Source organism: Homalodisca vitripennis, chromosome 2 (genome assembly GCF_021130785.1).
Source record: "Homalodisca vitripennis isolate AUS2020 chromosome 2, UT_GWSS_2.1, whole genome shotgun sequence".
In the NCBI taxonomy this organism is placed as follows: domain Eukaryota; kingdom Metazoa; phylum Arthropoda; class Insecta; order Hemiptera; family Cicadellidae; genus Homalodisca; species Homalodisca vitripennis.
The window spans coordinates 195,224,390-195,248,258 of record NC_060208.1 but is presented as its reverse complement, the minus strand read 5'-3'; the positions used below and the strand labels follow the sequence as shown (position 1 = coordinate 195,248,258).

The 23,869-nt window shown below is 32.1% G+C and overlaps 1 protein-coding gene across 1 annotated transcript in view; it reads right to left on the bottom strand.

The window, feature by feature from the left end:
* The window catches only part of LOC124355951, a 32,187-nt gene extending 21,210 nt beyond the window's left edge, over nucleotides 1–10,977 (bottom strand). Inside the window, exon 1 of the mRNA XM_046807100.1 lies at nucleotides 10,761–10,977. Coding sequence (XP_046663056.1) covers nucleotides 10,761–10,977 — 217 coding nt within the window. The remainder of the gene's footprint in view (nucleotides 1–10,760) is intronic.
* Between the last annotated feature and the right edge of the window lie 12,892 nt (nucleotides 10,978–23,869).

Sequence of the window (23,869 nt, the reverse complement as noted above, 5' to 3'; positions counted from 1 at the left end):
CTTAAATTTGATAAAATGTATAATCGCTTTATATCTTTAGTAAATTAAATGTGTGTGACAATAACGACCTATGTATCTCACTTAAAATAATAGACTTCAATCTTTATTATCATCACGCAATGGTAGCTGTACTTGCTTATCAAAGGAGATAATGCAATCTATTTGATTTTCTGCACTTGGTTAAGGGGGTTCGGTACGGCCGATCCTTTTAATGCTAATTTATTTAACTTTGTGTACCTTTCCTCATTAACTTCTTGGCCTCTCATAATCAAACTATAGGATAATATTATATGGACATCCCTTAACAATTAGAGTGAAAAAACATTTAAATATGTTTTAAAAATATTTTTATATATACTTTTTGACAAAACTATAACAAATTTTATTTTTTACTCAGACTTGTTATCTTTTTAAATGACTTGCGCTCTCTATGTACTAGTTTAGAGTACAAATTTAATTTTGTTTCATCCTAATCTAATGAGTAGATCCAGAGAAAAAGGTATATAAGAGGAAAGACAGTTAAGTTTCGCAGATAAAAACCAAGCATATGCTTAGAAGTGAGTTCACTAACCTGTAGCATAGGTTAAATGACACCCTGCGCTATAATCGAGGTTATAAGGATGCTCTAAGTCTTCCTAATTGTCTTCCAGCTTTCTTTTAGCACTTGACCGAGCTTGGCTAGGCACTTTTTGGCTACATAGGAAACCATGCGCTGGGCTTTTTGAAAGCGAGTAATATCCAGCTTTTTCATTGCTTCACTAAAGTTATGTCCAACTATCGTTCCTAGGTATTTTAAAACCATGCATCGCAATATTTCCATTGTTGAAGGAATTTATGGCGTCATACACTCCTAGGTGTAGTGTATGTATGTCTACGAAAGCGGTTTTTGGGAAATCAAATTATTTGGTTCACAGACTCATTTAGATTCTGCAATCTACCTTGGAGAAATTTTTAAAGCAATTCTAGTAAACTCGGGTTAGTAAAAATATGTTTTATTGTTTTCATAATGACAGGAGAGCGATGGAAATGTTTTGAGTAGTCGTACGGTTCATTTGAAGCAATGAACTTTTGGTACTTTCCTTGGTTACCTAAAATGTTCGATGTGTCGTATATACTTATAAAATTACATTAAATAGTTTCTGACATGGAATTTTAATACAATTTGCAACAAATAATTCAAAAAATAACCTGAAATATGAAACTGTAAAAAACAAAAATTGAACATTTTTAACATTTTGCCGTACTTAGAATGAAAAAGTGAACAAAAATTTCACCCTCTAGTAGGTCATGTAGACTCCAATATGGGAGTCAACAGGTTCCTTAAGTATACATGGACATATGTCATATGGTACATGGTGCTTATTAAGGTAATTATTTAGAGCACTTTTCATTCCATAACAAATTTAATTCTGCTGAACAAGCCATTAACAAATTTCATACTCAAACAGGTGAAAAATTATGGCTAGATTCAATTGGATAGCTGTACCTCTAAACATTGTTAGAGGTAAGAAGTTAGAAGTTTGTTAGAAGTTATATCAATTACTTCAATGAAAGTTATTGATATAAATTCAAATACTTGCATTTAATTGTATCTCATTTTAGGAACTTTCAGGAACTCTAAGAGTGGTGTCATTGGATACTTTCACCTAGGGGGCTAGATGTCTCCAGTCATCTATTATGAATGTCGTCTCAGTGCTCGAGGCTTGAGATTTATAACAGATTTTATTCCGCAACTCCTGTTTATGCAACTTGGCACCACCGATTTTTGTGCTCATTTACTACGTTTCTTAGGTCATAAGTAATTTGATTTTTCATAGATTAAAACACAACTTTAGGAATAAAGGTTTTAAAATGGGATATGTAAATCATGAAGTCTGACACGTATACTAGTAGATACCGTCAAACCCTTAGTTTAAATCAAATCAAATACCAAAACTTTTAAAATGAAAACAACCGTTTGGTTACATCATAAAACAAAACAGTCAAGGCAACAATTTTGAAAGACCTGGATATCTTTTACATAAGTTCCTATGTAGTATATAGACTCAGAAAGTGCCATCATATTGTACTGAACACACAAAATTTAAACCACAGATAATATGATATATATATATATATATATATATATATATATATATATATATATATATATATATTTGTAGTATCACATCAAGAAAAGATTAGTCAGTTATTTATTAGTAACATAACATCATTCGTTTCAGTGGGAGCGTAATTAAACTATTATAATACGTTATTCAGTACAAAACCCAATCAGGGGATATCCTGGACAGCTAACGAGCATTACAAGAATGGTTGTGTGATCTGTACCGATGCTATATTATTAGTTTATACAAAATCATTAATAAAATATACTACTATTTTCTTATGTTACAGTATGAAGAACCGTGTTTTTCTTTTTTAATTTAATGAAATTGTAATAAGACAAATTTTCAAAACAGAAGTACCCAAAATTGTAATAATGGCAGGTAATAACCAATTCTCAGTAAAGAAGCATTAGGAAGTACAACTACTAGGATTTAATATTAAAGTAAACATCAGACAATATTCAAAATGTGTTTTTACCATGAAACATGAAAACAATCAGATTACGTGTAAATTACAGAATGCTTATTTACTTCAAATTCGAATAAAGAAAATATATAACTTTATTTCCAATAGTAACATAATTTAATCGTGCATATATTTTAATTTTTTGTGTTAAGGATATACTTAACTATGTGACTTTTCGAGAAAACAAATTTTACTTTAAGAATATTAAGAATAACTATATACATTATTGCAGTACCCGCTACCCGGGTATCTTAAGAAAGATAAAACAAAAGTTATCGTTTAAATAGCAGATACTGATGGTACAAGTAAGGGAGAGACATTTGTAATTCCATTAGACTTCAAAGGGAATATCTTATAACGAATTGCTCTCTTTGCTCTTCAAGGGATCTCTCCATTTTTCGGTTTAAAACTTAAACGCTCTTAGAAAACCCTTATTTAATATATATAATTAGTTCAATTAGTTGTAAATATATAGCACTATGATGAGAATGTTAATACTAATGCATTTATATTACTTTAATAGCGTCACTTTAAACACTATAACCTGTCAATTTGCCTACTAATACGAAGTCTTGCCTTTTAACTTGGCATAGTTTAGTTCATTGGATCGTTATGGAAATCTATTTATCTGTTAGTTTATATTTAAGACTTTGTGCTGTTAATAATGCATGATAATAAAGTTCAAGGGCCCTAAGTAAAGCCAGTGCTTTCAATTCATTGATAGATACAGAGTAAAGAAATATTCATAAACTAAAAAATATACAATAATGTTATCTTATAATGTCAGTCTTACAACTAAAATTTAACAGGAAATTTATAACCTGATATTAAGAAACTATATAGTATAATAAATACATCTTGTATCAAGGTTTATTCAGCTGATAATTGTTTTAAAATTGTAAAGTATATTATTTCAATTGTTGATTCACACCTGACAATGGCATTTTTGATGTCGAAATAAATCGTGTATAAAAATAAAATTATTGGATAATTATGTCTTTTCTTTGATAAAGTAATAGAAAAAAATATATAGTAAATTTTTCAGACAAATACTTAATTGTAACAACCCATTAAGGCAACATTAAAACATTACAGAATGGAAAAACAACATTTAACTACTAATTTAAGAAACTGTAGTCCTTGGAAATCTTTTAGGAAGTCTAGAGAAAAATTATGCAAGATAATACATCTCTGTATAATTGTGTACAAGTTATTTTAAAATGTAAATTGCAATATAAAACCCTTGATCTGATTATAACACGTTTAAATTTTGTAAATCTAATGTAGAACTTTTATATAAATGGAAAAATTTGTTTTATAAGCTTTAGAAATTATAGAAAAGGTGTATCCCACGGTTTTACTGGGGTAGGTACAAAAGGATAATCAGTTTCTCATTTTGTAAGTTGCTAAGAGTAACAAATCTAAACTTAACTATGGAACTAGTAATATTTCAATACATAGATTTAGTACCAATGCACATCTAGATATTTATATATGTATTTCAACGCACAGTTAAGATTATTTTAGCCGATGAGATCATTATTAAAATAGTTAAGGTCAATATAGTAAAAAGTATTAGTAGCCTAATTGAAAAGTTTTCTAGATCACAACCTCCTACTGATTTACAAAGAGTAACCTTAAACCATTCGGTACTTGTTACGTTATGATTCTATTCCGTTGCAGCTGTAAATATATAAGGAAATAATTATAACTTATTAAATCGTTCTATGCAAAGAGAAATTTATTACTTCAGTTTTGGAAGTTTACCTGTTTGGCAGTACATAACGAGGATGTCACTGATGTATCTTAATAGATAATTGCTATTGTAAAGATATAACCAGACATTGTGTTAATTAGTTTAATGTTATAAGTTTAACGAATTACAGAAAAGTTGTACGACTATTTCTGTTATAAATGAAGAAGGAGAATGAAACATGTGAGAAGATTCCTAACTAGTTTTCACAAGAGAGGTTTTATTAACAGACCACAAGTGCACCATGTAGTAATGCACCAGCCACTGCTTGTATGGTGCTCACGTCACGTTGGCGGCACTGTTATGACGTCATTACTTTCGTAATAGTCCCTTTATACCTCTAATGTTAGAACAGGCACACGCTATGAGTATGATAAAGTGAAGAAAAGTAAACTCAGAGATCCCAACGACTTCAAACAATATTTAGTTTCTTAGTGTAAGTTTATATTCAACCATTGTTAAGGTGTTAATCACTGAATTATTAAAATCGTTTAGTCAGCATTTTATGTGCTTTGTACTAGTGTTTGGGGATTTAATAAGGATCTTAAAAACCTGGCCAATCTCGTTCAGAATTAACGTCTCGCGTTCAATCGTCTAGTACAGAAAATCGGTTTGAAAGTTATATACGGAAATATAAGAATGACACCCACACTTACTAAACGTGCGTTCCATACAAAGTTCGGATGTGATCCTCCAGGTGATAATGACATCCATATATGGTATTATCAGTTTGAAATACTCGCTGCTCTTGCAAAGGGAAGGGTACGGGACGACCACCAGTTAATGAAGACAGTGTTGAGCGAGTGAGAGAAACGTTCACACGTATCCCACACAAATCAGTTCGGAAGACTAGTCTTGAATTAGCATTTTCAGTGAAGACTTCTTGGAAAGTTTTACTGATCGCTTGCAGTATCGCCCTTATCATTTGCATTTGTTAGCAGCTCTAAATCCTGCAGACTATGGTTTACGTGACAATTGTTATTTTTACAGTTAATACGAGTAATTTAAATATAAGATTAGATTTTTAAATGTAAAATATTCAAATAAACTCTTGAATTTAATTTCATTATCAATCATATGTCACACTTGTAGACTCTACATTAAATACTTAGCTTAAAAAGGTATTCCAAGTAAAAACAGGTAACGCTCATAGTTACGTATCCAATGACAATTCTCGATACGTGGTGTTACGAAAGGCACTTGAATATCGGCTTCAAATAATGATAATCAGTAGATCATTATCACCTGGAAGTAATTTCCATGTCTGCTTGGCAATGCTGCTGGGTTCCAAAAGGACTAAAACAGGATCGCACAAACTGGGTCTAAAATGCTGACACACTTTTCTTTAACTTGAACCGTTCTCGAAAAGGTTTTTGTCACAAAGATCCTTTCAGTATCTTTTGTATGATACAAAATTCCACTGTTATCGAAAAAAACAAGATGTCTTTGCAATCTGTAATACCATTTTTATACTGATATTTATAGATAACTGATATTTACTAAGAGTCTTATGTGACTCATATGATATGATAAGCTCGTTTGTTGATGTATTTACGATTTGATCCCTAGAGTTAAAGAATAATATTTTTTCAAACCCTCCAAACAATATATAAACATTTTGATTTATCATTTGCTTACAATATCTTTTAAATATAATGTAAAGTTTTTCTTTACAATTTTTATTTTACATCATTACTACAGTTGAAGATAATCTAATAAAATACGAGAATTCTTATTTTATTTAAAGCAGACAATTAAAAGTGCATACAAATGTGCTTAGCATATTGTAGAACTTTATTGATCATTAATCTATAATTAATTATAATTGTTTTGTTATATGAGGCTTTTAATATTTAGAACACTTAGAGATTGTTTAAAGTTAGTTTATATTGGAAGAATTTGACCGATAAAGCGAGTCATGTTTTGTCCGTTACCCACTGTGGGACATAAACCCATTTAACTGTTGTGGCATATAGATGTGGTATTTTGTATGTCAATAGCTGGGTCTTACTGATAATTGGTCGGAGGTATATACATACCTGTCATGCTGACATATCTTTGGCGTAATAGTCACGATACAACTATATATACGCTATATTTGGCGTTTGTTCATGTATTCATTTTTGTCCAAGGTTAACGAGCACACACATTCCTGGAAAACGTGTAAGAATCCTGCTTCCTTATAAATGTTGGATCCCTGATTATCCAGCATTTATATTTTTGAGAATAATATTTCACTGTCACAGGTTCTTCATTTTGTAGTATTTGCAGTAGATGCGGTCTAAATCAGATAAGATTTTCTAATACTCATTATACAATTATACGGAGTAAAGTCACATTTTAATATTATTTAATTCATTATCATTCATCTCCACAGTTGGCCATAAAAAGCTAAATATGTAACAGTTACATTAATGTACTTCGCTTGTAAAGAGAATCCAGTATTAATATTTTACTCCGGGCTAGTGACATTATCTCTATGTCACAATTTACAATACTTCCTAACGCTAGAGTGAAAGCTCACAAATTCGATCTCTTTAAATCACAGACACTTCAGATCTAAATGACCATCGCCAGAATTAGCTGTAAATCTTTGCTTCGTTTTCGAGAATTGAGTTTAGGGAATAATTTAAACGGTGATATAAATAGAAAAATCAACTTTCAATTTCTGAAATTTAGAACAAAACCATCTGCCCAAGTCCTATCAATACAAACTCTCAATAATACGTAAATTCATTAAAAATAAACATAATATTATCATTGCTATTTAAATTTTGGTTAAAGTTATAGTATAACAGTCATGATACTCGATTGAAAATCAAGTCACAAACTTGTATGAATTGACTTCATTCGTAATGGAAATCTATAGTTTAAAGTAAATAGGATATTATTATATTAATTGCTGTTAATTATTACATAAAAATCTTTAACAATAACTCTTCGGCAAGCAGTGACAACGAATGGGATCTGTGCTTTGCAAGAAAGCCCGCTGTAATAAAATATCGGATTTGACTTATCAGCATACTGACACCATAAAAGCGGTATCCTCGCTTCTGAATGACCAAAAATATGTATGAGAAGAAAGCTTTCTTACGTTTTAAACATTATTAACATTAACATAAACATTATTATCGGTAGTACCGTCACTATACCCATAGAAATATTATGGAACATGGAACGTGCTTGTTTTATAATCTTAAATTTGTGTGTAATTATTTATTGTGCTTATGTTTATTTTTACTTCCCTAATTAACTCTAGCCATAATGGCTATTCAAAAATAATATAATTATACTAATTTTAATGTATGTGACAGTAAAATAGCCTAAATTAACTGTTCCTAAAACTATAAGCAATGTTCTTAAAAGATAATTTTCACATAAGACGGAAATAATTCACATTAAACTTATGAATAACCTCATTAAGGAACCACGGGAATATCACATCAAGTGTGGTTAAGTAAATGGGAACGAGTTTGGAGAAAAATGTGCAAAACGAAGGAATCCGTGTAACAACCGAGTGAAGAATACAAATCATAAAGTTAGAATAAACAAAGTGTTGTCTCTGCTTCCGAAGTTTGTTTGCAATTATCCGCGGCGTGTTTTTAATTACCGCATCCTTTGTTTTGTTTGACTAAAATCAAACTTGTTCACAACTCGATTAAAACTTGAGTTTTCATCAGGCTGTCTGAGTAAAATCTTTGCTATTACAACATCACCCATGTGAAAGCGAATGTAGAAAAATAAATGCATAAATCCAATAAAACTATCTTAATTTATCTATAATTTATTTTTATTCGAATAGAAAATCTACACGAATTTGATCTATTAGTTCATACTGTAACTCTCAGTAATAGATCTTGAAATACATAATACGTTGAATATATTACTTATGCTTTATAATAATATATATTTTACTTATTTTGGGGCAATATTTGAGATCCGAGTGGTAAATATATAGATAAAAAACTATTCCAGTAGGAAACACATATAGCTCACTCTTTGCAACATAATTACTCCTTGATGAATATATTCCACAGTTATTTTACTATAATATAATAATTTAGCAACTGCAAACAAAACTATTATTTCACTAAATACAGCAATTATCGATCAGTAACAAATGTCTATAAATTTACCACAATTTTACTGTGGCCATAAAGAATTGTCGTAAAAATAAAAAAGTACTTAAAAGATTTATAATAATTTACGACTATTCTTCGTGTAAAGCCAATATAAAACGTCTGTAAATATTGACTTTTAAATTCTCAGGGAAAAGTGAAGCTCGTGATACTAAACATTCCCCTCTGACGTCACACCGCATCGCACCGTGCTTGGAGATAACGTGATCAGAACACTAACGCTTTCATTAGAGTTCAGTCAGCCATACAGACAGTCGTGTCGCCTTTGACTTGTAAATGCTGGTTTTGTAAATGAGGTTTTCGTAAACCAAGAAACACATGAAAACAAACACAAAAAGATGAAAGCCAGGGTTTATAATTTATAATTAAAGAAGTGAGTAAATAAACTTAAACTTGATAACTATGCAAAATAGTTAAGATACCAGATGCTTGTATTTTCTGACTTCGTGAAATATATCAAATATTTAGTTCAAAATTTAAAGTTACATTTAACTTACTGTAAAAATGCCTTTGATAAAAGTTATACACAAATTAACTAGTAGGAAATATAAAAGTCCTATTTTTATTTTAGTTTTAACTTATTATAGATCACTACTTTCTGCTGATTATAATAATATATTTCTATAGCACATAATTGCCCTTGGGATTGCATGATCCATTGGGAATGGCCTCAAACACAACGGGTTTTTTATATTAGAGGATAAGTCGATTTAGGAAATGAGGTTTATCAAGGAGTTAAGTAGATCGTTGTGTATGTTTACATCTCTAGTAGTAATTTTGTTTACTATGAAACCAGGGAAATGTGTGGTTCTGTACAGATTGTAATTGAAATTTCAGTTCTGTTAAAAGATCTGAGGTAAGGACATTAGCCTGACTTCTAGTTCACCAAATTATTGCCCGGGTAAAAGATAGTTCTGCAATTCGAAATATTTGGAGAACGTTAAGGTATTGAAAGTGTTGACGCAGCAACCTGAGTGACACACACACACACACGATTAGCAAACATTTATATACTGGTTGTTAGAAGTAATTGTGATCAATGCAGTGTGTAATAATAATACAAATAGAGCGCCTTACATATTTGAACCTAATAGAATCATATGTTTGAACGTAAACCTTCAAATAAATCGGTCGTGAAATGAAGTATCTAGAATGTATACTTGTCCGCATGGTAGTGATAGGACGGCTCATTACAGGCAATGAATTGCAATATATAAATTTACATCAAGTTTTTTCAAGGAAGCCCAACACTATAGTTTTGTCAACATGAGAGACAGTAAAGTGTAAGTGTCATTGTAAACTTACAACTGAACAATTCCATACAAATGTAACATATGGGAAAGTCAGACGAATCAGGAAACTGAAAACAAAGTAGGGTGGGAAGTGCAATGAAGATAATAAGAAGAATCAGTTAAAGGTGAACCAGAGAACAAGCCGGTACAAGCCGCGTCATTCACGTGTAGTTAAACATTGTGTCTGTCCTCTTCACCAATCTTTCGTGTTTTTTATGTGATATGATTTAAATTTAAAAGTTTTTGCGTAACATAAGATATGTATATTGTAGTTACAAGTGTTACCCAAGGATTCTTATACAGATATATTCCGGATAGGTCAATAATAGCAATTGTATACGGTATTTACTTGGAATTTGAATTTTATATGCGATGTATTATATTCCTAACAGCAGTTTAGATAACTTATATCGTAAGAAAATGATGTATGAGGCATATAATTTTAGAAAATAACCATAAATGTTCTTGAAAATACAGAGGAGAGGAGATTAATAGCATCTGTCAACGATATGAACATTGTTAAAGTCATCATGCAAGATTTTTAGCATACAAATGTTTTAAATATATAAGGAACAATGTCGTCTTCTTTTCTCAGAGGCATATAATATAATTATTTTACATTTCGCTTCATATTATTAGTCACATAGAAATTCAAGAATATCTGAGTCTGCTTGTATTATCAATATCAAACCAAAAAGTCCAAAATAATTTTAAAAGACGATATACTCAGTGATTAGAAAACTTCTACTATGCAACATTAACATATTAAAATTACTCGCCACTGAGAGCTAATGAGAGCTATTGAAGAAGAAGAGCTCTACAGTGAGCATTTATAGTGGAACAGCACCACTCATTCAGCCGCAACTTATTATTCAATATCCTTAATAACCTTAATTCATGTGTGTGTGTGTTTTAGAGAGAGAGAGGAAAACATGCTCTTTACGCACGTAGTGCCGGGCTCGATCTTGGCCTATGAATTTTTGGTCCATGTGGTTACCAACATACGTATCATCCTCTGGCACTCCTGCAGTTCTAGTACACTTGCCCAGATGGCAATGCCATAGGTCAGTATCGATGTAACTACTGACGCTAGCAGGGCTCGTCGTCTCGGTTTTGGCCCACCTTCGTTTGGCATGAGACGGGATAATGCCCCTCTGACAGCTGCTGCTTTAGTGCTTCCATGCTCAACTTGGTATTTGAAGTTGAGGCGTGCATCGATCATCACCCCAAGGTAACGGATGGAGGGTTTTGACTCGATCTCGTGCTCACCAACTTGCAGCGTAATCGTTTCGAGCTCTTTACTGCTTGTAATGAGCACTATCACTTGTGCTTGGCAATCTTGAGTCCTTGTTCATTCATCCAGACGGCGTACTTACCAAATACCACCTTGAATAGGTTTTTGATGTCCTCCAGATATTTTCCCACAATGACGAGGGCGGCATCATCTGCAAAAGCGACGGACGTTACCATCCTTGGTATCCTCAATCTAAGTAGGCCGTTGTACATAATGATCCACAGAAGCGGTCCCAATACCGAGCCTTGTGGGACACCTCCAGTGACCCTGTATCTCTTGATTCCATCATCTGTCTCATACTGCAGAATTCTGTTTGTGAAGTAGCTTGCCACTAACTTTTGCAGGTACTTTGGGATGCCGAACTGGTCGAGTGTTTCCATGATTCGGTCCCACCTCGCAGAGTTAAACGCGTTCTCCATGTCCAGCGTCACTACTGCGCAGTATTGTTTCTTGCCGTTTTTCCATCTATCTCCTGAAATGGCTTCCTTCGCTGTGTTTACTACCAGGTTATAGCATCAACAGTTGACCTTCCTTTGCGGAATACAAACTGTCTGTCCGATAGGTGCCCCTCAGCCATCACCTCTATTCTCGCATACATGATCCGTTCGAGGACCTTGGCTGCTGAGTCAAGCATGCAGAGAGGACGGTAGGCCGATGGTTCATAGGGTGACTTTTTCCCTTTTAAGAGAAGAACCAGCCTCTGCAGCTTCCATTTGTCTGGGAAGTAGCCTTCTTCCAAGCATCTGTTGTACATGTGGAGAAACATGTTCGGTGCCAGCTTTATCGCACTTTTTAGGGCAACATTTGGGATGCCGTCAGGTCCGGGAGCCTTCTTGTTTCCCAGTCTTGCACTCGCGATGCTTAGCTCCTCTAATGATATCAGCGGTGTTGCTCTGAGCTGAGGTCACCGATCTCAAGCTCCGAGTGTTGTGGGAAAAGATTTGTGACAATCCTATCCTGCAAGTCCGGGCAAGTGGGTGAGGACTGTGACTGAGTTTTCACCTTTTTCAACACCACCTTATATGGTCTGCCCCATGGGTCGCAGTCCACCTCTTCAAGCAGTTCATTCCAGCAATGTGCCTTGCTGCTTTTGATCGCTTTCTTTAGCTTTAGTCGCGCTGCTCTATGAGACTCCTTCAGGTCTCTATAGTTCGGCTTTTTCCTAGCTCGCGTGGCTTTTCTTCTTGCCTGAATGGTTTCTTGGCAACTTTCGGCAGTGTCACTATTCCACCAGTACATCGGCGGGTGTTCGTTTTTTGGCCGTCTCCGCGTCATGGTGGCGTCGCAGGCAAGAGCAACTCTGAGCATTACTTCTTCTGTTTCCCCATGTGCGCTGTTAGCGACAATGGGTTCACTATTGAATGCTTCTTGGAATAGTTCTGCGTCAAATTTATTGGTATTCCATCCTCGGAGGTTCGTCGTTTTGTGCGGAGATCTGTTTTTTGCTGGTTCTCTTGTTACTGTCCAGCTAATGAGCCGATGGTCGCTCTCGTTGAAAAGGTCGTGGACTGTCCAGTCGTTCCCTCTTCTGACGATGTTAGAGCTGGCTATGGTCAGATCAATGATGGAGCTTCCATTGTCCGTCTCGAAAGTCGGCGTGGTCCCTCTGTTGAGGAAAACCATGTCCAAGCAGGACACCGTTCGCAGCAGCTCAGTTCCTCTGGTATTGGTTTTCTTACTGCCCCAGTCCACTGCCCAGGCATTTAAGTCCCCGGCTATCACGTAGGGGGAGTGCTCTTTAACATCCACGACCAGTCTATCAAGTAAATCCGTGAACTCGTTGATATCTAAACTGGGAGGAGCATATACGCTGTAAAAGTGTACATTTTCAACCTTGGCCCTGATAAACCACCTTTGCGTGCTGTCGACTTGGTCCTCAAAGGTCCGATTTCTGCATGACCAGATGGCAGCCCTTACCTGTGATCTGTCATCCATGCCTGCGTCTTGAGTCTAGTGTAGGGATCAGCGACAATGGCCAGATCTATCTTCATCTCTATGACCGTTTGGGTGAGCAGATCATGCGCTAGCTCACAATGATTTAAATTGTGCTGTAATCCTTTCATTCTCTTCTGGCAGTGCTGCTCTTGTTCTTCTTCTCATGAAAGACAACACATTTGTAACTACCCACTATGTGCTGGTGGTCTTTGCCTCTTTCGGCGCACAGTAAAAGCGCGGATTTTTCGTGCAGTTGGCTATTTTGTCACATGCCTGGCCGTACTTTAGGCAGTTGTTTGACCTGTCAATTTGACTACGGCAAATACTGGCAATGTGCCCTGGGTTCCAACACTTGAAACATTTTGTCGGTCTGATGACTTCCTTTATTCGACAATTCACCAGACCGACACGTATTCTGCCCCGTTCGCCCATGACCTTTTGAGCGACTTTCTCTGGTAGTTTGACCGAGGCTACTTGGGTCCCCTTGTATGCAGTTCGTAACGATCTTATGCAATTTGTCCGTTATTGTGGACTCACTGCCTGCTGCTTTCTGCAGGGCCGCTTTTACTACCTCATGCGACTTGCCAATTACTACTGCTTCGTTGCCCAGTAAGTCCTTCACTTTCCTTTGCAGTGATTCCAATTTGTCCCCATTCTTTCTGTCAAGAACTATCAACAATTTGTCATTTTGGTTGTCCTCCTGATCTTGTCGATGTTGTCCTCCATCCCGGCGTGTGTGTGTGTGTGTGTGTGTGTGTGTGTGTGTGTGTGTGTGTGTGTGTGTGTGTGTTATTCAATTGTGTTGTAAACTTAATATTATTTATTGCACTCTTTCTGGTAAGGTAATGTAAGGGAATATCTTAATAGTAAAACCTTCCATTAGCAAAACATTTTTGCATTGTAATATTTTTAACATCACCTTTTATAAACATTTAGTGACACAATATTACGTACAATGTTAAAACACTTATACAAGCAATACAATCATAAAATAAATCATATCTTAGTTTTCAAATTATATGAACAATTTATTGAGTAATTAATACTTTTCAATAATAAAAATGGCAATAAAATTATTATCGAAAACTGTTTATGTAGCATAAAAATATATCATCTCAAAGAGCAATTTGTTGAGAAATATGTATTTTATTGTAGTACGGTAATAATGCAGACTTCATTGGATGCATACCTCTGAAATTTTCCTTTAATTAGCCCTACAAACGAGACCAAAACACTAAAGTATGGCGATCTCAGGTAATAATAATTGTTATGTAATATTTCAATTATATATATATTATAATATATATATATATATATATAGTATTGCATTTGTGGCTATCGTATATATATATATATATATATATATATATATATATATATATATATATATATATACGATAGCCACAAATGCAATAATTATCCTCATAGATATTTTGACATTTTATAAAACTAAACAAAATGCAATAAATTTCATTACAAAGGAAAAATCTTTAAACAAGAATATTAGGCTAATAAAAAATTAATAAATAAAAATAATGCTCTGTACAAGTTCACACACTTTATACCTAACTAAAGAAAAGGATAAATTTTATAACAATAAAAATTTAAATGGTTTGCTTTAGAGAAAATCCAATATAATACATTGTGAAGACATTTTTAAAGACAAATGTTTTAAGATCTTTCAGAGCGGTCGTGGAACGGGTGAAACGAGGGTGCCTAAATGTCTAAATGCACAGTTTGCAATGCTGCCAGCCTATGTCGATACACTCCCATCTTGGGCACCTTATTAAACATTAAACAAATCAGATTATTATTTTTCAATTTAAGTATAAATACGTTATCGTGAGTGTAGGAAATATTTTATATCCGTAGTAAAAAAGTCGAAACAAGTACCAGCAACCCTTTATTATTGTATTTAATTTAATATTGTATTCTTCTTTGTAACATCCTTTTTGCGCACTCGACAATCGGTACCTTTTAGAAAATTACACTAATTTAATTTACGTTTCCTTTCGTTTGAGATTTTTCACCGGCTCCTAGTGGGAGCTTAACACTGAGAAGATGATGAATCTCTGATAGTACAAATAATGAATCAATTCAGTTATTCTATGTAAAATATTTCACTTTTACAACTTAATTCGGTTTAAAATATCCAGCTAACTCAAGACATTTTCATTCGTCTGTATTGAAGATGTTTCAACTATCCAAAGTGAATAATGCTTGAATTCTCTCAGTGAGTTTTCACATTACTACTTCCATGGTTAATTGGTCCAGGTCTACACGTACAAACGCTAGCTATATCAAGGCAAACGAGGGGACTGTCAGAACATTAAATGCACCGTTGAATTCTTTCATTGATGTTACGTTTACATCAGTAATTGCGCTGATGTTTCACCTGACGTATTATTTCCAATCTATCGTCTCTTTACAGCACGCTTTGGTATTGATTCTGAAAAATAGGTTTAGTTCGAGACAAATTGATGGACATGTTTATTTAAGAGAATTTTATATTACGGTGCATTCTAACAAATGTCTAACAAATCACCTTGTGCCATTTATGTATGCCAATAATGTAATATTTATTTAGACAACAATTAATCTACAAATAAACAAGAATACAATTTAAAAAAACTACAATATAATGTACTGAAAATAGACTTATATGTTATCTCTGGATTTAATTAAGAGAAGTCTTCTATTCCAAATTATAGATCACTTTATTTATGTCGTAATTGATAGAGGATTAACATTTAGGCATTATAATAAGACAAACATATTTCACTCTTTCAAATTCTTACTTGTGATCAAATGTAAATTTTTAGAAATAAGGTAGTAACTAAAGGTAATGAATTTAATTTTATAGTACGTCAAAAACAATATCACCGTAATAACAAGCTAACGTTACTTACAAAAAAAATCATTTTATTTGTTATTTTTAAGAAATATTTAATAACTATTTTCCACAGTTACTCCGAGTTACTAGTCACTGGTAAGAATTATCATTACTGGCCGATTTAAAGGCGCAAATATACATTGAAGAAGCAAACGTAATCTTCTAATTCGTTTTATGAATACTTAATAAGAACAAATCGTTCAGTAAAGTGGCTGTTTTGGATGAGTGTTCAAAATAAGGATTTACTGAAAGGCTTAAAAAACTATAATATTGTTTAGCTTAAAACATTCAAAGACCAACCGTCAGATACGGAATTGAAAATAAATCAAGTTTAAGAAATACTGAAAACTGCAGATTTTAGTCTCCTTTCTAGTTTTATGATACTAGTAAAAATAATTATCGTCTGTAGATTCATTGTTCTTGCGTAAATTGTACAAAATGGAATTGATTTTAATTATATCGAAGGTTTCTCTAATTTAACCATTCTGTAACTTATTTTTTTAATGTACTTACAACCTAATCGAGATAAGTATCATAGATTAAAAATCAATGTTAACAAACTTTATTAATCGTTTATTTAATGTTGATAAAATTGCTATTGAACTTTCTCTGAAAGATTGAAGATTGGTCAAGATGTAGATAAAAACAATAAAAAAGACATCTGCAAGGCAACGGCTGAGCTAAGTGGCTTTTACAGAAGAAATGTGAGGAACAGGCAATTTGAACCCTTTGTCTTTATTGTTCTGTAAAGATTACTTTTTCCATCATTACTTATTTAATGATGCCAATTATAAATAACAAATACCTAAACCATTCCCTTAATTATTTGCAAATGATAAAAATCAGGAATTATATACTTGCCTTAAATATATAAAGGAAAAGGCTAATTATATTTTACGATTAAAATCAATGAAATAAGAAGGCCTACGGTTTATTTATATTTCTTGGCATTATAACAATGAAGACGCATGTTTTCTAAGGCAGACAAATTTATATCAGGCAATACAATTTTAATTTGTGTTCCCAAGAAGGTTTTACTATCGAAGTTATTTAAAGAAACAATCATAAAGTTTTCAAGGTAGCCTATGTCATGAAATAAAATAATGTGGTGGAAACAAACAGGACATATAACAGTTAGCCGTTTTAATTATAAATTAATTTAAATTTAAACTTTTTTAACTACAAATTATAATATTATATTTCATACTTCAAAAACTGTAAGTAGCAAAATTATTTCGTACAGTTTTTTAGATGGTCTATTACACGTAAATATAGTGGCCAATGCATATTTTATTTTGTAGGAATATAATTCTTCATGAAAACTGATTCAATCAACATTGACACAATCCGTACGTTTTCACATGTTAAAAGGATTTCTAAGAGTTTGGAATTTAAAACTCTGACAACGTGAAAAACTTCCGATACTAGTCAGTTATCTTGCTACTTATTGTACTGTAACACTGAACGATGGCAAATGTACTGGTTTTCTTGCTGAATTAGTAATACACAACGGCAGGATCAGTGAAAGGCGAAGTGCTTTATATGAATTAACTCTAACCATCAATCGTTTTTAATAATAAACAATTAGTTATTTTCCTTTATGTATCTTTATAAGTTTTCTTTTACTATAAGGTCATCCCTAAATCAGCTAATAATCCAGATGTATGGGAGTAAATTTTATTTTTATAAGCATACAACCAGTGAGAAACTGCGTAATTATTAATGAGATTATTTAAACAATCCTGATAGTACTATTAATAGCTATCTAATGGTATTGTTACTTGTCTCACATTTTCTGAAAGAAAAAAAAATAAGACTAATATATTCTTTTACCGATTTACATATTTAGTGAATTATATTTCTTACTATCTGACAATTCTATACATTACAACCAATGAATATGATTAAATATTTTACTAAACATACAGTGAAAGTACTCCACACCATGTGTCACATAATAGACTTCGTTGAGGTTGATACAAAATGTTAGTCAACAGTTTATTTCCTTCTTCAGATGTGCTCCGGCCAGAAACACAATCATATTGAAGATACTTACATCAACGTATCATAAAAATTGGACATTGTGACACATTGCTGAGTGATAGCCTTTAATTACATTCAGCCAAATTCCATGGTGGAAAGTGTCTCAAAATAGAACTCGTTCTAGACATCAAAAGATGCTTTTGTGTGTTGAGGTAATTAAGCTACTGATAAACCTTTTAATATGTTACATATTCAAACTTTATCTTCGGCACCCAGGTAATTTACAAATTAAATTTATGGTTACTAAGAGCAACGTAAACGTATTCGATAGCGCTCAGGCATGTCTTATGGAATTACATGCACTATAATTATACTCAGTGTTACCTAAAGATAAAAGAAGCTTGATTCAAATATTTTCAATCTACCGGTGAGTTTACTTTTGAAATATTGTGCGGACAGGCAGACAGAAATTAACTATTTACAGCCACTCGAGTGATAGGTTTCGTTAATGTGGCTAATTTAATGTTATTAGTGTATTGTAGAGTAATTTAAATATTAATTAATTTGGGTGTAAAATTATTAATTTTTATAAAAAAATATTATTTATTTCATAAATATTTTGGTAGGTAATAAGCAGAAAAGATGTATTTCTAATAAATTACTGTAATGTTCGTTTGGGATAAGCAATTCTAAATCGGTTTGAGTACGAATCAGTGTCAGTTTAAGATGAGGCATGACAGATGATGCAATGGTACGCTATGGCTATAATTTCTGAGAGGACTGAGCGTAAGCGAAGACTGTCTCTCGGAGCCTTTGAAAAGTTACTCATAAGTTAGTCTGTAATCCTAGAAATATTTGGTATGAAGACTAAGATATTGTTATTTTCTATAATTTTAATTATTACTCATAACGTACAGTAAAAAATATGTAAAAGCACAATATATAAACTTGTGGTACTCCATATAAGACGTATTCCAACATCAATACACGTGTACTCGACCTACAGGTCAGCATGATTAATCAGCTTTTTAAGTATATATAGCAATCCTTCTTTTGAATTATTTATGCGAGAAATGGAGCTCAAACAACAAACACAAATTTTATCGATTTACTTTAAGCATTTATTAGCTGACCGTTGGCGAAGTCTCAATTGAGGGGATGGAATAATTCTTTTTTACCTGTTGTCTATCTTACTATCTGTTCACATATATATCAAGTGCGAACTTACGTATAGTCTTGTCATTTTAGCATAAAAAAAGGGGTAAACCTTGAAATTAAAGATAATAACCTGAATATTTGCACGTACCTTCGTTTCTAAAAGTTGTCTTAAAATTCTCATATAATCTTTTGCCTGCATTTTTAGATATATCTTGTCAAAGGTTAATAAAAAACAGTATTTCGTTATTATCTAGACTTTTATTGTTCTAACATTGTTATCATATAACATAAAAATTGCAGACTTTAACATTTTGAAACACAACAAAATGTACTTACAGTGTGACAGTGTGCAGTGGGCGCGCAGCACTCAGCCATACGAACTGTAATGCGAGGTCAACCGTGAATATCTGTGAACATCAAATTAAATTTTAAATAAATTTTATTATATTTCACTGAATACATTGTTATAATTAAAATTTTCAACAATTTCCATAGTTTAAAAACGTCAGACTAACTAAAGTTTTAATATAATGAGTGCAATAATGTGATAATTTAAAATATATATATATATATATATATATATATATATATATATATATATATATATATAGTAATATATACAGCCTAATAAAATGAGTTATGGAAGTTTCACCTAGTCCCGGTACGCGTTTATCCTAATTGTTAGAATATTTGTATAGTAAATCATAATCCTTAAGAAATGACAATGAAATAATAACCAACAGAATATATATATATATATATATATATATATATATATATATATATATATATATATATATATATATATTGAGAATGTTTGGCTTGTACCAATCAAAACAACATGTGTGTGTGTGTGTATGTATGTGTTTTTGCTTGTATTCTGTTGTATAATAAAAGTTAGTTATTGCCCTTGCTGAGAGACATAATGAAATTATCTAGTGTGAAAAGCTGCAGATGAGCGGGAATATCGTCACGTTCCATTACGCAATTATGTTCCGCGGCATGAACGTTGTTCAGCACTTCGTGAGTTCTTTCCTAATTGTTCTGAGTTCACATCCAACAACGTTATTGATGCCTGCATCGTGTCGTGAATAGTTCATCAAGCAATATAATTTGGTCGACGTCCTGAAAAAAATATTCGACATTCAAGCATACATTATTCAAATTTTCTAATTTATTATGCGGACTGACTTCTAAGTACATTTCCCTCTTATTTCCTAAACATGTTAAGAATCCGATTTCATATTAAATTCGATTTCACTGTAGGTTAAAGTTATTTTATTTCCATAAATTCTAGTTACATTTTATTAAATTTCGAATAAATATATAAGGTGTACTATAGTGACAGATATAAAAAATGCAAGTTTATATTAAATTTTTAATTAGATTTTTAAATTAATTAATTTTCTGTTTAAGCTTTTCATCAAATGTATTGGTTCTTATATATTGCGTTCCATATGGTTATATTTCTTTGTTTTAATTTTTGCTACGTAAAGTTAAAAGTCTATTCATAATATTGTTCTACCTATATTTTAGGTAAACGTTTTTTTACAAATAAAATTTCAGATATTTAAAGATGGATTAAAACTTTGGCTTTTAACATTAGCCCAAAACAGTTAAATCATATTTTTATTTATAATGTAATATATTATGAAACTAATATTTTCCGAGAGAAATTTCAAGTGAACAAGAGCTGAGGTTAAAATAAAATATTTCATTGAAATAACTGGTATCTTACCAAACTAACAGTTTATTTTATAGTATTAACAAGCCCAATATTATGATGGTGCTTTTTTATAAATTATTAAAAATCTAAAAATGTCCGTTTAAAGAAGAATACTCAGTTGTGCAAATGAGAAAAGCATATTTCTAAGAAAGATTTCTTAGATAAAACATATTCATTTATATAGAAATAAATAAAGTTAATATAAAGATAGTGAATCAAATGTAATTCATAAAAATAATTATATTAAAAAGTATGATAGTTAAAAAAAAAACGTAAGTTTGGTAGAGCAATGAAGAACAATGTGCCATACATAATATTGAAGACACGTTAGAAATTGCTGTGGGCAAACCGAACAGAACCACTATGGTACCTTGGGAGTACACTTCATATCAACTCCTGTCGATTGTACAATTTTATGACTTGACCTTTTAGGACTTTGTTACGTGAAACACTTTTATAAATTATTCCACAAAAACTTGCAGCATATGATTCTTAAATTATTATTTTACTTTATTTCAGTTATCTTTGTATTTTCACGAGTGTGAGTAATTATCGTAAATAGTAATTCACAAAGAAAATGCATAAACATTTGTTGAATTTTGAATAACATATTTGTTCTTAAGTGTTGTGCTACATTTGGTATACGAAAAAATAACAATTAGTTACCAGTGTTAATCTAGGTAGAACATATTCATTGTGTTGACTAGTCCAGTTTAGAACCTTCCTGGTGTTTATTGACAACATCCGACTGCTATAAGCTTCCAGGTCTACTTATATGATGGTGATTAACATAAACAAGAATTACCCCATCTAAAGTTTTGAAAGTACCAACCTTTAATTAATTAGGAATGTGATTATCGTATCCTCAGGAAGGTACACGACCTTTAGAAACTTCTGGAAACGAAAGGATTTCTATTAAATCTATTAATTATATATTTTTTTAATCGAGAGATTAATTAGAACGCCGGGATTTTCAGGCCTTTGGTTATCAGTTCTAGTGTTATATGCTTACTTATGTATTTATTACGTTTTTTGTAGCTTTCAATCCTGACATCTCTCATCTTAAAGCATTTATAATTACCAGGCTCATAACCTCAGGTAGAATCTGCTGTTTAAAAAATCTAACAAAGAAGAGGCTCCAACAAGTAGAAGTTTCCAGACTATGACATGTTTTAATCTCTGAGAGCTAAAACGCAACATTTTAAACAGCATTAAGGTCTCTGATTTTCCTTTAAATGCACACAATATCAGGAATATGCCAGCTTGTATATGATAACAGCCACTAATATTAACTGTATATAAATGGAAGTATATGGGCTATGGAATCATTCTGCTTCAAAATTATTTCTTTCCACCTCTGGATTTTTCGGCTCTTTTAGATATTTTCTTTAAAAATTCATTCTAAGTATAGGAATATTTTTTATGACTTTAAACATATGTTCAATACTAAGATTATACCTAAATTCCAAAAATCGTTAAGGTTTTGTCTATATAGTTTGTAAAACATTTCACCAGGAATTAGGATGCATATCAAAGCAATATTTTGCTATAGGAACTGGAATTTTGATTCATAAATAATTTCCTCCGTTTTCGTAATGTTTTGACCTATATGGATATTGGTAGTATGTTTGGAAAACCTTTATCGTGAATGTTATTAAGGTTTCGTATTATATATTATTTTTAAATGTTTAATAAACTAACTGGCATTGTAATTATTCTATAGAAACATTTTTGTGTACCCTTAGAAATATCGCCTTACTAATGACTTTGAATGCCATAATGTATTCTGCAACGTATCTCAAATTCTGCTATAACATTTTTTTGTTTTTTTTTTAAGTCGTTTCAAACCTTAATCACTAAAACTACTAATAACAAGAAACAGGTAGTAACAATAAAAGAAAATGAAATGTTGAGTCAATCACAAATAAAATAAGTTTTTGTATTGTTATTATTAAAGTTTAACACAGTAATTCAAATGAAAATAAAATAGTAAACCATAGCAAGGAACAGGTTATTACGCTGGGAAAATGTAACTGGTGTCATTTTTGTTATGTGGACTCATCCCTAACATCACGCTGCATTGTTGTTACAGGCATATATTTCTGGATATGATTATGTGGTACTTTGCCTCTATTTCTCTCTTAGCCTTTTATCTACTATTATTTTAAAGAGACTTGACTTATATTCCCTAATAACAGTTATAATGTCTTAGTTATTTAGCCATGCTTTTACGTAAGTCTCAGTTTTTCTTCAAAAAATAATTTTTTAAATGTATTTACATTTTACCCCTTATTACTCCTACCACATTAAATTATATTTAAGTTTGCATTCGATGGCTATTATTTACGAAATAGTAATTGGTTCAGTGTTAGTTTTGTATTAATTTTTGTGCTAGGGATAGTGATATTACGAAATAAATAACTCCATTAGTGATATAAAATATATATTTTGAGATTTGTATCACAAAATGAAAGTATGGAAAAAAACTGTTAAAGTTTAATGAGCCGTTCATATTTCCTGCACAATGCCAAAAAACAACCAATTAGGAAACATGCAATCTTTTCACGAAACCAAACTTAACTGACAGTACTGTACTTCCTTTACATTAGAACATGATGTTACCTATAGTACACTAAATGTGTACCATAATATGACAGGAGAGGTTCAGTATTCCAGGTAGTCCGCTTTTAGTTCACCAAGGGTTAATTATCCCTCCAGGGTTAATCATAACAACAACGTAGCCATTGACGTGAGTTCGGCCTAATTATGATTAGGCGTTCACTGAGAGGTCAGCTGATTACAGCACTAACGTTGACTTAAAATCTACACCATTGACTGCATCCTGTTGTAAGATTCTTATATTTAAAACGCCTCGACAAAATGTATAGTGTGTGTTTGAAAAGTACAAATATATAACTTCCTCAAATCCCATAGACTTCAAAGTTAATCTTACTGTGGGACAGATCGTTTACGTTATTTGAACTTTAATTCGTAAAACTGAAAAGAGTTCAAAGAAACCATATTCAAGGAAGATGGTGCTCCAGCACACTACCACAATGATGCTCGGGATTCTGTAAACAAAACATATCCTTGCCGTATTATCAGTAGGAGAGGGACTAATAAAT